We start from the raw sequence: 16,980 nt of genomic DNA on the forward strand, positions 1-16,980 counted from the left end.
AAGACTCTCTATCAAAGACCAAAAAAGTGAACAAATTATAAAGATCAGCAATACTCACAACAGAACAATGGGTTCATTATGAAATCAACATGATCAAGATCAGCTTCCTTCAAATTTTTAAAGTGGCTTTTGAGCTTCCTGAAGCATTATTTAAAGCCTGACTACTTTTGAGTAATGTGTTCTTCTAAGTATCTACTGAATAATTCATCTTCTTTAATTTACTAGGTAATCCTAACTTCAGAGAATTATCTACTAAATATAGTTAGGTATTTCTAAATGTTAGTGACTTTGAATTAAAAGCAGTTACAAATGCATCCTTATACCTTAATTATAACTGTGTTTATGAATTAAAATACACATCTTAAAAGACTTCTATATAGTTTGTTTTAGTTTTTATTTTTGTTGCTTTTTTTTCCTGTTTTAAATGAAAAGTGATTCCTTACCTTATTTTTGAAGTAAACCTCAATTGGCAAAATGAAACCAGCATACCCAGATTCTTCAACTTTGTAGGGAGGATCCTTACACACTGAAAAAGAGAAAAACATCTATTTAACAGAAAGGTTTGAAAAACAAAACATGAGTAAATAATCTGCAACAACACTTCCTTGAAAACACTATTAGAAAGCTGCACACATAGTAGGACACTTTTGCACATATCCTACTGGTCACGCTTCCTGTAATGCAGCCCAGAAAATGGTTGGCCTTCTGGGCTGTAAGCCCGCACTGCCAGCTCATGCTTAGTTTTTCATCCACCAACATGCCCGAGTCCTTCTCATAAGGGGTGCTCTCAATCCATTCTCCACCCAGCCTGTATTCATGTTTGGGATTGTCCTGACCCAGCCACAGCACCTTGCACTTGTCCTGGAAACTTCATGAGGTTCACACATGCCAACCTCTCTCAAGCCCATCCAGCTCCATTTGGATGGCATCCCTTCCCTCCGCATGTTGAGCATAACACACAACTTGGTGTCATGGGCAAACTTGCTGAGGATGCACTCAATACCACCGTCCACATCACCGACAAAGATCCCAATACCGACCCCTGAGGGATATGACTCATTATTGGTCTCTACCTGGACATTGAGCTGTTAAGCCATTGCTGTGAGAATGGAAAATTTGGAGGATTCCACCCTGAGAAATTTACATATGTAGAGGGCAGAAGGATTGCCCTTCATGCATTCATAACCTAATACTAATAAAATCCTAATTCCAATAAATGTAATTTAAATAAATACTTAAATTAGAAGTAATGGTAATAAAATAAAAATCTGTATTGTCAGGGTAGGCAGTGGGAAAGCATGCAATACGACACGATGACTTTACAGTACGTAATGAGAACCCTGAGGATGGTTAACTGTTTCATTACGTTAAAACAGTATCCTGGTTTACCCCATAGGATTCATAAATCTTACATAGCAGAAGGTTTTACCAGATCCAATAGACAACATTTACCTTCAAGTTTCAGTTAAATGCAAAGGCTTTTAGTTCCATGAAATCCCCATTGTACTTAGCTTGAGCTCTCTGATAAATGGCAGTAGCCTGTCAAGCCAACCTGGTGACAAAAAGCATGTCTTTAGAGAGCTTGAAACAGAAGCTTTCTCTTCCTCTTCAGCTGCGTGACAATTTTTATAGAGAATTGATGTTCAGGTAACAAATACAAAGATAGGGTGACCTTGAGAAACCATCCAACTCCTGCAGCACAAACTCATACACTTCTAACACTGCATTGATGTGCACAACAACTAAAGTGCCACATCATCTCAGCAACATCACACGACACTGACAGCTTCTCTGCTGAAGACTCATAGAAGGATGTAATTCATACACAAGGATTGACTTCTTCAGAAAGTTGCTCTAGCTCTTTCAGTCTTAACCCTGAAAGAAACTTCACACTGCCACACAGATCGTTTGCTAGTACGTGTGCTCTTTTCAGAAGTGCCTTTTAGCTGCTCACTGCACTGTATCAGGTGTGAATTAAACTATTCATATACATCATTTGAAGTGTGTCTTGCAATTAACTGCACAAGACTGAAACACCAAAATTACTCTTCTTTAGCAAAGTGCCATAGGTAAGCACTTAATACCTTCTATCATCCCAGAAAGATGACCAGGCCTTTCTGAAACATCCAGAAAAATAACTGCTACCATGTTCTCCGCAGCACAATCAGCGCATCAGCTTTCCGGGGACATGCAAGCTTGGTTAATCTCCAAGCAAACGAACACAAGTTTTTCCTACTACCTCACCATTCTCCTCCTGCTTTGCTAGCACTAATCCCACGCAGTGACTTCAAGAATAAGGAGGACTCCAAGTCCCTGCTCATCTGCTGCAGTTGTCTATCACTACCCTACTTATCTTATGCAGTCAAAGGAAAGGGAAAAGGACGATAAAAATGGAGGAAAAATAATCTCTTTTACACAGTTATTCTTCAGCACCATACACTTCCAGCAACAGAACTTATTTTGGTTCTCTTGGCAGGAAACAAGAGGACCTGTAGTTAATAAAGTGGAATTTGAAAATATCTTGTAAAAAAATACTAAGATGATACGTCAAAACTGAGAGGTAGCTTCAGATTGACAAAGCTTTTAAACTAGAAACTAAACATTTTAACTTAGAACCTCAAAGTAATAGTATATCACCTTAAGCTGACATGTCTTCCCTTATGAGGGCTTTGTAGCAACTGAAAACATCAATTTAATAGTCTTAGTTAAACATAGTTAGAGTTTATAGTAACATATACTGACAGCTTTTCAAAGATAGAGTAGCCCTCCTGCTCCTCCTTCACACTCAGAAGATACCCTGCGGGGAAAGCCTTCCTGGTATTATTTGAATGCCCATACAGATGTAAAGACAAGACTGAAAGCCGTTTAAAACAAGAAGATATTAAACATGAGGTATTTATCCAGATGGAAAAATAAAAACTTTAAAAACTGTAATACATTAGCTGCTACACATATTTCAGGTTCCATTACATAGTATGCCACAAATCATATATTTTTTTTTTTTTAAAGTCACATCAACTTCTTCCTGAGCACTTAATTGGTGCAGAAAACACTGTCAGCATAAATATTTTTCTTTTTTCTCTCTCAAATCTCTCTTCTTTCAGATTTACACAGCTGTAAGCAATACTGAATAGTACCCTGTCAGAGTTTCACATTACAGTTCTGAAAATAAAGTCTGTTATACTTGCAGACTTGGTTGAAACTTGGGCAATGGTCTACAAAACCTCTAGCACAAGGAAACTACTCTGCGTGCCTTCCCAAACCAAAAGGTGGGCTTTTGAAAAGATGGAATTCTACAGTCCTGTGGTTGAAAGCTTCCTGGAAAAAGTTAAATAACTGAGCAAAGCTCCATGAGCATAGACTGCAACTACAGTGAAGGCCATGACAATTTTCTTAGTTTTCTTGTGGATGCTGCTACTACACATACTGGCAGATGCAGCACCTTGGTGCAGTCTGCACAAAGACCCACTGGTGTAAGCTCTTTTTTGTTTTGTTCAACTGTCACAGCTAGCAACCAGGGTTCCTGTATCAGCATGTGCAGGTTAACCAACAGGCAACCATCCTAACAAAGTTTGGTGAGTGAGAAAAACATAGGTGGCAGGAGTCAGGTAACCCACAGAAGAGAAAACAACAAGAGAAAAAAAGAACACTAAAGAAAAGAAAAAACAAGAGCAATTTTGTCATGTTCAGACCAACAGAGTACAATCAGCAACAGAAATTAGGATGAAGTGATTCTGAAGATAGAAGAACCCAGAAACTCTAACAGGCTTCTCAAAGCTTGTTAGAAAAGCAGCCACTCTGGACCAACTAGATAAGCAGAAAACAGTGCCATGCTAGAGACAACCTCCGCCTCAGCCAGAAGGAGGGAGGCATTTCTCCAGTGATTGCTCCACTCCTCTGAAGTGGCACCTACAAATGTATTTAAGTACCAAAGAAAGAAAGCCTCGTGCATAATGCTGTCACTAAGAGTTAATAATTTTGGTCAGTTTCTGCTACACATACACCACCACTCTCCACCCCTCCTTACCCAGTGAAAAGAGTTTATACAGTGAAAAGGCATTTCCTTCCCCTCTCCTATATACTTTGGATAGGTGTTCCAACTTCAAGATAGTCTCTATGTTACTTACTTAAGGCCCTATAGATTCCTACAGATCCAGTAAAAAAATTAGTTCCTGCACTAAGAAAACAGTTCCAGAGAATATCATTGCTGTGATGCAGCAAGAAGCAGCCAGCAGCAATAGGAGTAACTATAGTTCACTTATAACAGTGTCTCTTCTCATGAGAACTATAAGGGTCAGGCAAAGTAAAGAAAAAGCAAGAATATTTAGATTTATTAAGGCCCAGTGCTCTCAGGAAAAGCACATTTTGTTTCCTGTGTAAGGCAAGACAGTTTGTAACACCTTGCTGTTGTTGTACCTTGGTCAGAATTCAGGATCCTCCATAAAGGAACGCTTTAATCTTAGGTATTGGAAAATGCATTTGCTATGCATTTGCTAAACATAGAACTCCAGCCCCCCAAGGCAATTTTAGGTGCAATTTTGAAATAAAAGTTATATAATGGTGTTGCATAGATTCCTAAGTCCATCCCATCTGATCATAGGTTCATTTTATTTCTGGACAAAGGTTAGTACAACAAACAGCAACGTTAGTATGTTTCAGGTTAAAGGGGAACTTAAACAGGGCTCTAACTATAGAAAAAGCAAGAACTATACCAAATTATTATAGCAAAATAATGCATGGGAGCTCCAGACTATCCGAAACTAAGAGAATACACAAACTGTTAAACTTGTCCTAGGACAAGAATTAGTTCTCAAATAGGTGAAATGCTATTTTTCCACAATGCTAGGGAAGCACACACATGTACGTATGTTTGAGTGCCACTGCACAGATACTACCTTACAGTTACATACAACCCTCGGGTGCTCACCTACAGTGCACTGTCACTTAATTTCCCTTGATACAGGACTATTTAGACACTCAGCTACAGTCCTAGCTATATTAAAAAACACTTCTAAAATAATAGGAACAGGCAGAAACATGTTGGCTATAGTGCTATGTTCATTCTGACCAGCTTTTCCACACACACACCATTGCAGTAATTTGCAGTTGACAAAAACACTTGAAATGCTCCTCTAACAGAACATGCATTACCAACTACAAAATATCAAAGTGCATCTTTAAATTAAAATTGCAATGACACAACCATCACTTACACATGATTTTGTTAGCAAGGATTCATCCTCTACAAGATCTCAGGACCTGTTTTGGTAATATTGTCTGTTATGCTCACTCTGCACAAACAGATGCAAGTGCATAGTTCTCATTCAATGCACTCTGCAACTAAATTCTGGTAATGTCAACATAATGAATCACCCAAGATTAGAACATGCCAGGACAGGATTTGTAGTTCTAGATTATCTATGTCCCCTACTTGTCAGGGCAATATGCCTTCTCCACAGCTCACATAAATGGATTAATTCATTTCTCTCAGATGTTCTGCTTCTTTATTCCACAAGTGAAGCACTATGTTTTCCATGTACACATTCCACGTGTTGCATCAGACGTTAACAAGGATTCATTTTTTATTAGTAGTAACCACACTGAGGCCTGTGGAAATGAAAATTGTGGTAATAGCCATAAGTTTTAAAAGCTTTAACAAGAGATTTGTTTGGTACTCCAGCACCAAACACTTTGTGTTTATTCCTTGATGAAAAATACAGACAGAATGAGTAAAGAAGGGCAGAAGTTCCTTTCAGGCGGATGCTGGCAGAACAACATCAGGGACATGCAGAACTGACCGTTAAAACTCACAGATACTTTGTGCACACGGCAGAATAGATGATGTGGGTCCCTGTAGGAATTGAAGACTTCTGACAGAGAACCGGCTTTAATGTAAGTTTTTTGCACTGGTAATTTACAGATTCTTGCCTACAATTTGCTCACATCACTCACCCTTCAACCAACTTTCCTGCTAATTATCATCTTTGTTAAGGGACATCTTACTATAAAGGAATGGTATTTAAAGGAATGGTATTTACTTTCAGATGAAGGCAGACTGCAGGACCGAATCTCTCCTGACCTAAGAAGTTGGTTTTAAATATTCAGCTGTGATTTCTACAGAAGCTTTTTGACCTTGGTATCTACTGCCACATCTTCCCAGCTGGTGGGCTCCAGTGCTTTGACTCCATACAAAATGAGGCAAGGGAGAGTAGCCTTACTTCAGGCACACGTCAGTCATTAATACCAACAAATTGCCAGGCAGGTTCAAACAGCAGCTAGCAAAAATTACTGAGTTGAAAGCGGGCTAAACAGTATCTCACACTAGGAATAAAGTGTTCCCATTTGCTTAATATCTTACGCTGACAAGCCTTTCATGAGACATACACAACACTGAAATGAAAGTACAGGGGGATCCAAGAAAAAATTAAGACTAAGCTGTCAGCATTGTGTTTACAGTCTCATTAACTTCCCTACCCCACATACCGACTGCCTACATTCCCACCGCTTCTACCAGTTGGATCAGATAGCATGATAAATAAAGCGAACCCTAACGAAGACATGGAGTGACATTTTCTGTATATAATACCTACATACTGACCATTGGATACCCTCATCAACTGAAATCAAACATACAGAAAACAGGAGGAAGGGAAGCAGAAAAACCTCTGTCATGCCCAAAGGTTTTCCAAGTCCAAGTCTAACTGGACTTCTTAACTCAGCACTGGCCTTTAAACACTGCTAAGAGACCTGCAGAGAGGGTTTCTGAATCCTTTCAAAAACAGACTAAAAAAGGTAAGTTACTAAACACAGTTAAATAGAAAAGTTAATTTAATGCCCAGTTAGAACTCTGCATTTGCCCCCTTAATTCTGCCCCTTCGCACATGAAGGCAGCAATAAACCTTGAACACTCAGCTGCCAATTTCTGAAACACAGCAGAGAGCTCCCTACATCCCCCAGCTCAGGCAGAGCAACTTACTGGCAGCATTGTAAATGCAAAACTGAAATTCAGAAGACTTTACAGATTTTTATGTAATTTAATAATTCTCACCACATATATACTATCTGCATGTCCAAGGAAAAGAAATAAGAACAGTAAACTCAACAGATCTAAGAAGTCCTAATAGGAAGTCCTAACTTGACTTTTTTCTGCAGCACATACTCTGTGCTCTTTGAAAATACAATCACTTTTGACAAAATGAGACGAGCCAGGACACCTCAAGTGTCTTCACTGTTTCAAAATGCTGTGCAAGCCCATTCAATGCACAGACGCTGCACGTGGGAAAGAACACAACTTCTGCCACAAACCGTAAAGGAGAATGGAATCTGTACTGCCAGATGACAAGCAAGGGCTGCCTTACCTTGGAAGTCTCCTTTCATGTTTATTTCAACAGTATAACCTTATTTCCCAGTTTTGCTGAAATGGGAGACAAGTGGGGAAGGACTAAAATGCTCCACCTCACGTATCAGATTCTGGACTGACACTGTCTGGCAGTTAAATCACCGACAGGACCTTGTGAAATGCCACATTTTACTGTCATGTACCACCCCTTCCAGGACTTCCACCAGGAGGAGCACTTCTCTCGACCATCCCAGCATCCAGAGACATCAAAAGATATTTCGGCACCTGCAAGCTTTCTAATTTTTCCAAATGGTGCAGAAGCTCCACCTCTTGACTCAAAGTACACAGACTTATCTGGCTAGATTCTGCAATGCACATGCAAGCAACAATCCTTAAATCACCATAAATCTAGGTGACACTTTACATGACAATTAAAAAGAAAGTAATGTAAGTAGTTCCAGTAACAAAAGCAAGCTGATTTCTGAATGGCTATAAAGTCTCCCAAGCTAAATCAGCAGTCTCCAGCAAAAGCTAAGCAGGGGAGAATTTCTATTCAAAGAAGATGAAATAAGGTATTTAAAACTAAGAAACAGTGGAGATTTGGATACAACAGCACAATTCAGTTACTGTTCCCGAGAAACAAAGGAAGTGTTTGAAATAATATTAACTAGAATCTAAGAAAGACAGTCATTCAATGAAGTTAGCACATCCTGATTATCTGTTGCAATAGCATTCTACAATTACAGGAACAATATACATTATACCCCTTTATTGTCCTTTGAAGCCTGAAGACACAGCAATGTATTTTAACTTAGGTCAGCAGGAAACCACTTATTACTAAAGTATTTCAGTATTAATTACAATAATTCTTTATTCATATTAAAATAATTGAAACACACTAGACTACATTATCAATGTTGCTTCTGCCACTTCCTTGATAGCCTTCCTGATGCTGTTCAGAGCAGCTGCATATGAGATCATGAATGCTAGTCCACATTTTACAGCTATTTTAGCAATTGCACAGTGGGACTAAGAAGAGAAAGAAAAATAGTGTTTCGGGCATGTTTTGTTAAGAGCATTCACGAGCAGATGGGAAAATAAGATAAATATGATAAAGCACGCTACCCCAATTTAAACAAAGCACTGATACATTAACATGATACGATCTTAAAATTATAGAAGGGTACAGCTAAGGCTGGAACAACTATTTACGCTGTGTTTAAATGAATGTGCCCAATTGTTCTGGCTTTCACTGATCATTACTTCTGTAAGAGACCAACACAAAGCTGTACAACTAAAAATAACCCCTAAGTACACAGATTTCAAGTCTGTGTGAAAACCCATTCTATGATGACTATGATGCAAATGTACACTCCAGGGCATAAACACAGCTTAAGAGCTGTGTTTGAATGCAAGTAAAGCCTATGTTGTGTATGTTGGCACACGAGTAATGATCCCAACAATTATACTATTTGGTTATTTGACATTTTGAGCGAAGAGAACAAGAGAACAGATTGCCACCTGAGACTAATGATGAGAGCATTGTAAAGAATAATCATAGAAAAGATTTTCTTCGAAAAAAATTAAATTAACACCATTTCTGACTACTATAGCACACACGCCCCTTTATTTTTCTGCCTACAATAAATACAAGATTTTAATGCCTGAAAACCAGACACAGCTATATTGCTTCTGAAATACTGCAGCCCTACACACCACGTAGCTAACAAACTTTCCTGCATACATATAATAGAAAAGGGAAGAGGAAGAAGTGTAGATCGGACCTTAAAAGCAGAAAATCTTTAAAGTGGTACACAGTCCAATCCTGAGTAATTGATTCAGTTTTACTCCAATTCTAGCATGAAGAGAACAAATAGATTTAGAAAATCATCACCTTACAAAATGCTACATTCCTAAAACTGTATTTGTACTACTAATATGCTGGTAATCTGTAAAACAGTAACAAAAATAAAGTGACAATGCTGTCCAAATATACATTTGATAGATTTTGTCTAGGGATTTCTCTAAGAAAGCAAACAGCTTTCTTAAGCATGAAAGCCATTTGTTCTGTACTCTTTCAACTGTGTTTTAAAAATGTCAGGGAAAAAAATAGACAAAACTGCATAGGTCGTTTTCTTTAAAAGAATACACACACAAAAATACCTGTAAGACTATTGACTGAAACATCAGTAATGCTTTACTTGCTTATGTAGTATAGATTAAAAATATTTTTCCAGTTCAACGACAATAATTTCTTGTTGTAGACTTGCACATAAGTGGGAAACAGGCTCCAATGGCATAAGAGAGGGAGGATCTGAAAGTACAACAGCACCTGGAGATTCAAACAGGCTGCCTGAAAGACGAAAAATAAGAAGCCCCTATTTCATTTTAACCTTGAAGCCAAACAGTTCTAACAGACTACACTACATGGTACAGTTTGAAATAGAAAAATGGCCAAATGAGATGCGGTTGCTCAGACATTTCACACTAAAAAATAAAGTAAAATTTTCATCCCTCAGAACAAGCCAGGCATTGCTTTATACGGTTTCACTAAATGAGTTAAGCTATGATTCTAAAGTTTAAATAATCCAGCACTGACAAAAACATAAAAAGTATTCACAATTTCAACACAGGTTATTCTGTTCCAGACTTAAACCAAATTTAACATAGGAAAATAATTAATGATACTGAATGGTTTGTACTGAACTGTTTTTTCTCTCCTGTCAAACCAGCTGAGCTATACACCTACCAAACAAAGCCTGAACAAATGAAAATGTGAATACAGATAACAGCTTAGGAAAAAGACTTAGTAACCCCTCTTACTATTCATCCCTTAACCTTCTGAATCTGACCTTTACTGCTTCAGCTCCAATTCTTTCCCTTTGCTAATAGCAATACATATTTTTTCTCTTGATACTCCTTCAGAGCATTATTTCTCCGTGTATTTTGTGTGACTAAACAACAGCTTAGAGAAAAGTAATTCAGCATAAACACCTTGAACAAAAATTCAAGTGATGAGACCATCCATACATGCAGAAAACAATCTCACACCATTGTTTCAGTTATGGCCATGACTCAACAGTATTTCAGAGGAACAGAAGACTACACTTTTCTTCAGTTTTGATGAAGAGAATGTAATGTTTTACGTTGTGTGAAAATGGAGCAATGCAAACAATTCAAATCTGCAGAATTATGTACTCCTGGAAGTAATTTGCTTCAGTCTAAGAAAATTTCCCCCATTTAACTAACTCCCATTTATAATTCCTTCTGGCATTAGAGTACACATTGACTAGACTACAGTAAAACGCTCAAGTGGCAACTGGTGTTGCAGACACCTTCAGACACTTGCATCGTCTGCTCACAGCTTTTCTATATCAAAGCATACTCCCTCAGACTTCAGTTATCCAAAACATAACTTCCCATAGTACATTTGATTGATAACTAACAGTACATGAAGGGTTTTCAAAATTTTGGGGGTTCCTTAGCTTCCCTTTTTTTTTTTTTAACCTACTAATTGAATGATTGCCCCAGGAAGTTGTCTGAATAGATGCACCTTAGGTTATCTTCCCAACCTGAGCTCTCCAGGTTGGAAAAAAGGCCACCCCTAAGTACAGTATACATGCATTCCACTATAGATTCAGAAATAAAAAGAGACGGAAGCACTTATAGAAATGTACCCAAATCAAAGTAAAACTAATCAAGCTTCCTCACTCATTTCTCTGTACGTTTCTGGAAGGACAACGGTTCTTTCCACCAAACAGATGTTTTAAAAGTAGCTTTCTATGTTAAAGACAGGTGATATTTGTTTTTTTAAATTCAAGATGTAGTCCGTATTTAATTTAACATGGATAAGCATGAAATAGGGCCAAATAACAGAAGCAAGTTCGCCTGATTTTTTGCATCATCATCATTTTCTTTAAAATTACTCTTCAACCTAAGCTAGAACTCACATGCTAGACAACACATCAGACAAACTGTCTCCTAGAACATCTTTTTTTTAAAAAAGACAAGAAAGGAAAACAACAAACCCCCTTTTTTTTTTCAGTAAGAAGGTCACAGTGTCAGATATGTGACCGTCTGAGGCCTCATGCTGAGTAAACATTAAGAAAACCTCTGAACATACATAACCAAATATACTACAAAGAAAATGCTAACAATAATAAAATTGTGGCCGTGAAGACTCTTAATACACAGGAGTAGGAAAAACAGAAGTGAATCCAGTAACATGTGCCATGATGAGCCCCACAGAGAGCTGTGAAAGGGCTGTAAGGTTCAGAGGAGAACAATGAACTGGAGAAGGGTGAGTGAGCAATAGGAATTGTTCCAACACCAAATTTTCATCCCAGTCTTCAGGAACTGATTTCAGCTGATAGCAGAGCTTCAGTCATGTGCATCAGAAACTAAAGATGCTTTCTTGGCTGTTCACCAGGGCATGTCAACATTCAGTGCCATTTAGACACACCAAGACTACAGGAAGTAGATCAGTTAGATCAGTCACAAGGTTTTCACCCGTGGGAACAAATAAATAGTCTTTCTGCTATTTTAAGTTATAAGACATGCACTCATATCTCTGCTATTGGTTCTACAAGCAAAACCCAGTTAAATGTAATTAAAAAGAAGACTAAGAAGGGCAGTGAAAGGACATTGTTGAAAAAATACATACCCAAAATTCTATTTTTAGATCTCACTACTACCCTCCAAAATGTATTGTAGTTACTTATGGAGAATATTTACATGTGTACGCAAATGGCATCGTCGTAAAATACATTGTGGTCCACACAGGAGTAGAAAATGAACATCTTGATTCTCCCCCAGCTGTTTACATTCCTATTAGGATGGCACAAACGATGAAACCTCCTTTTGCTCCAGGATAGACTTTGGAGAAAGTAGAAATTAATAGCATCTTTTCCTTGCAGGAAATATTTGCTTTACTCAAGACCAGGAACAAAGACAGATAGACCCTATCTGATCCAATTTATTTATTTTTTTTTTAAGAACGATTTTCAGTACCGCACACTCTTAAACTTTCCCACAGATAGAGTAAGCTTAAAGATTTCAGACATAAGAGATAAAACAATAAAGGCCAGCAGAGATGTCCACTGTACAGTCAGAGAAATAAAGTGCACACAGAAAATGTACTGCCCAGTAACACAGAATGTACGTGGCAAAATCAGTTAAAGGAGCCCAAAACTTGAACACAGTATCATGATGACACTACCTACTCCTACCTGAAGGCTTCAGAACCAAGAAAAACATCAGGAGGAGCTGGAGAAGAATGGATATAATGTACTACAGAAAAAAACTTCTGTGAGGTGATAAATACAGAACACTCAAACTGGACAAAAATGATTTTTTTTTCTTTTAACTACAAAGGCAGATTTATTGACTTTTGTGATTCTTAATGAGCTACTTTCAACACAGAAGTGCTATTCACTACATTTATTAATGGATGTAAGGCAGGTGGCCTACTGGAAAAAAAATCTTGATAAAAGAAAATTAGGTTAAGATCCAATTGAGCATTATGAAGAAAACCAGGTGACTTCACACAACTTCTTGTACTGAGCACGGTAATAACAAATGAAAATCAGTGTAGAGAGAAGCATATCATACATTCTAAAAGGGCACAATTTGAAACTGTAATTCCACTTTAAGTACCTATCAGTTAGTACCATAACCTACTTATGAACATGAAAAGTCAAAGCAATCTCCATGTGAATCCGGTAAATTGGATGACTGGCTCTTACAGTTAATTATACACCTGCTTTTCTACAGTGTAACATAATTATTCTGGTAACTGAAATTGCTCTAATACTTGTGAGGTTTTCTTTTATCTATAAGATGCTATTCAAACAAAACCTCTTGATATTTCTGTTGAACAACACCCCAAGCTTAATATATTTCTGTATTTAACATCTTCACTTTCCTTCCCCTGCAAACCTACAAAACACAGCTTATAAAAGCTCTTATATTCCTCATTTGTACAAATTACATGTGCTTGCTAAATTCAAGTGACAGATCTCCTTTGATATGCTAATGAAAACATCATAACTACTGAAATATGCAAATTTCACCTTTCTATCTTTACCGACTGCTTTTACAGTATACAGAGGAGGTTTCCAACAAACCTTCAATCTTTATCTGCAAGTGGCCTAAGCAGAGACTTTGGGGCTACAGTATCACCACAGGTAATTAAATGGATCATTTCCATGAAGATACAGAGAAAAAAAGCCTTACACTTGTATATTAACCCATACCGAACATTTTCTGCTCTCTCTTCTCCAACTTCCCTCCCAGAAGGCTGCACAAGAATTCATTCTTCTACTCCTGCAAGCTATAATTTACCACAGGAACACCGTAAGAAACACAGCTACTACCCTTCTAGGCATTCAGATAATCTTCACCTTACCACACTGAACACTTCACAGCCACCAATCTGTTTTATGCGTTGAAAACATACACAGTTGTGTAGAAAATGTGATGTCAGGATGCCAAAACAATCTGTTCAATTCATCAAGAACACTTAAACCTTTATTAAGATGGCCATCTGAGGCTAATCTTTGCTTTTTTTTTCCCTCCCTCTCGCTCTCTCCTCCTCCTCCAGGGTTCCCAAAATCCTTGAAATAATCATTTTTATACATACATTGTTTTCCACATTCTTGTTCCATCAGCTTGTGGCTGGTAGTTCAGGGGCTAAACTTCATGGACTAAACTTGATTTTGGTTCTCTCCTAAAGCGGAGGTAGTAACTGAAAACATCAATCTTTGGGAACGTGTTGTACAAGCTTTGCTAATACTCCTATCTGGTGGCCTTCTATGATGCAGTGAGTGCATCAGTTGACAAGGGAAGACTGACCAATGCAATCTATTCGGACTTCTGCAAAGTCTTTGACATGGTCCCACATGACATCCTGAACTCTGAAGTGGAAAGAAGGATTTGAAGGATAGACTATCGGCGGATAAGGAATTAGCTTGAAAGTCACACCTAGACAATGGTGGTCAATGGCTCTATGCCCAGGTAGAGGCCAGTGATGAGCGGTGTCCCTCAGGGGTCTGTCTTGGGACTGGTGCTGTTTAATGTCTTTATCAGTGACATAGACAATGGGATCAAGTGCACCCCCAGCAAGTTTGCAGATGACACCAAGCTGAGTGGTGCAGTCGATACAACAGAAGGAAGGGAAGCCATCCAAAGGGACCTGGACAGGCTGGAGAAGTGGGCCCATGTAAACCTGATGAGGTTCAACAAGGCCAAGTGCAAGGTGCTGCACCTGGGTAGGGGCAATCCCAGACATGAGTACAGACCGGGAGAAGAAATCACTGGGAGCAGCCCTATGGAGAAGGACTTGGTGGTTCTGGTGGATGAAAGGCTCGACATGAGCCAGCAGTGTGTGCTTGCAGCCCAGCAGGCCAACTGCGTCCTGGGCTGCATCTGCTGAGCGGTGGACAGCAGGTGGAGGGAGGTGATTGTCCCCCTCTGCTCTGCTCTTGTCAAGAGGTTGCGCCTGGAGGGCTGCATCAGGCTCTGGGACCCCAAGCACAAGAAGGATGTGGACCTGTCCAAGTGGGTCCACAGGAGGGGTGATGAGGATCAGAGGGCTGGAGCACCTCTCCTGTGAAAAGAGGCTGAGGGAGCTGGGATGCTCAGCCTGTAGAAGGGAAGGCTCTAGGGAAACCTCAACACAGCTTAAAGAAGGCTTTAAAAAAAAAAAAAGATAGAGAACAACTTGTTACTTGGACAGCAGTGATAGGACAAGTATGAACTTATCCTTAAATCAACAGAAGGGATGTTTAAATTAGATGTTAGGAGGAACCTTTGCTCAGAGGGTGGTGAAGCACTGGCACAGGTTGCCCAGAGCAGTTTTGGATGCCCCATCCCTGGAGATCTTCAATACCAGGCTGGATAGGGCTTTGAGCAACCAGGTCTGGTGGAAGGTGTCCCTGGACATGTCAGGGATGTTGGAATTAGATGGTCTTTAAGGTCCCTTCCAACCCAAACCATTCTATGATTCTAAGCCAACTTGCAGCATCTTCTAACTCCTTCAGGCATGCATAGTCCACCCCCTGCTATTTTCTTTTATATTGATTATCAAACTTTAATTAGTTTAACAATTAGTCCATTGTTTTGTAAAATTCTATTTTGCAGGGATTTTTTTTTTGTTTTACTGTTTGTTTTTTTTGCACACTAAGCACGTAACAGCACCCACAGTCCTTCAACCCAACTAAAAAAAACCACAATTGTCTTCCTGATTGATGGAAAGGGATGACGTTTGTTTTATAAAGATAAAAGGTCCTCCAACTAAAACAAGCATACAGGAGCAGAGTTTCCCCTATAAGGATCATGTTAGTGTGGAATCCCACCATATTTTTGTTCAACTGAATAGAGAGACAATTCTAAACAAGCTCAAGGCAAGCGTAATAGTAACAGTTTACCTTGAAGTATTTAACCAAGGAATTCATCATTAGTACTACTGGCATCAACTTATAGAGGATTTGGGAGGGGGGGGAAGGGGGGAAAACAACACCTTGTTCAAAGTCATCCATCAAATCAGTATCAAAATTGAAAACAGATGTAATGGCCGCTGACTACTGTTCAAGATATAGCTCTACACACAGAAGACTTGTATTTTGCTAGACTTTGGAGTCAAACCTGAACCAGGCTCAACTAAAAGATAACATACCTGTTTTCCTACTAAGATAATTCTTTTTTTTTCCTGTGTTTTGTTTTTTGTTTGTTTGGTTTCAAATGTGGGATCATCTTAAAAAACAAACTATAAACATTTTGTGATTAAAGTAGGAGTTTTCCGAACAGCACATATAATTTGCTTTGTTACTAAAGCAATGGATGAAAGATGACGAATCATTAAATTTTATGCTGTAGAACGCCGCAAACCCAACATGTATTTAAGTCACAGCACAAGACCTGCTATTATCACAAGATAATTAGAAGCAATTGAATGAGGTCATACTCAATATAGATATTGAAGTATGTTTATACATACTACATTATAGAGTGAAATAATTGAGTCACACTTCCATTTCTTCAAAATGTAACAGCACTAGGAATTCCTAAACAGATTTACTACCTGATTTATTTGAGCAGTGTATCAAATATTGACAATTTTGTTCCTAAGCAAAACTTATTTGCAAGTCTTACACTAGTAAATTGCTTTCCTAAAAAGCCATTTGCTTAAATATTCTTAATTGGTAAAGCATGTTTTCCTAAAAGGAAAGAGACTTCCAATCTTTTGATATGAGTCTTAAAGAGGAAGCCAGAATCCTAAGCAATGTTACTAAATGTTTCAATTATACCCTTTGCTATTAAACACTTCATTAAAAGACAAGTAAGCAAAAGCATGCTGCAATCAAATCCACTAAAAGTAAAGAAGCTACGGTACTGTATGGCAGTCATTGACAGCAGCTCAAGGGTTTCAAGGGAGAAACAGGATTTTTACATGGTTACTCTTTACCAGGGTGAACTGCCTTTGTACAGGATAGCGTCCTCCTGACTCAACTTTCCTCAGCATTGGTTCTTACCAACATATGGTAAACAGATGTGGAAGGAAAAAAGTGTTGGGAAGCAGAATCTGCAAGCAGAAAGTTAATAAGATCAAATTAAAGTATCAGCTAATTATTTTCAGTTAGTCT

At 38.5% G+C, this 16,980-nt stretch overlaps 1 protein-coding gene across 6 annotated transcripts in view; it reads right to left on the minus strand.

Annotated features, from left to right (window-relative positions):
* The window catches only part of MLLT3 (MLLT3 super elongation complex subunit), a 140,112-nt gene that overhangs the window by 76,600 nt on the left and 46,532 nt on the right, over positions 1–16,980 (minus strand). For all 6 annotated transcript variants that reach the window (XM_080574499.1, XM_080574498.1, XM_080574497.1 and 3 more), the window contains exon 3: positions 444–526. In XM_080574499.1, the coding sequence (XP_080430625.1) occupies positions 444–526 (83 nt within the window). The remainder of the gene's footprint in view (positions 1–443; positions 527–16,980) is intronic.

The sequence above is a fragment of the Anser brachyrhynchus genome (assembly GCF_964034855.1).
Source record: "Anser brachyrhynchus genome assembly, chromosome: Z".
NCBI lineage: Eukaryota > Metazoa > Chordata > Aves > Anseriformes > Anatidae > Anser > Anser brachyrhynchus.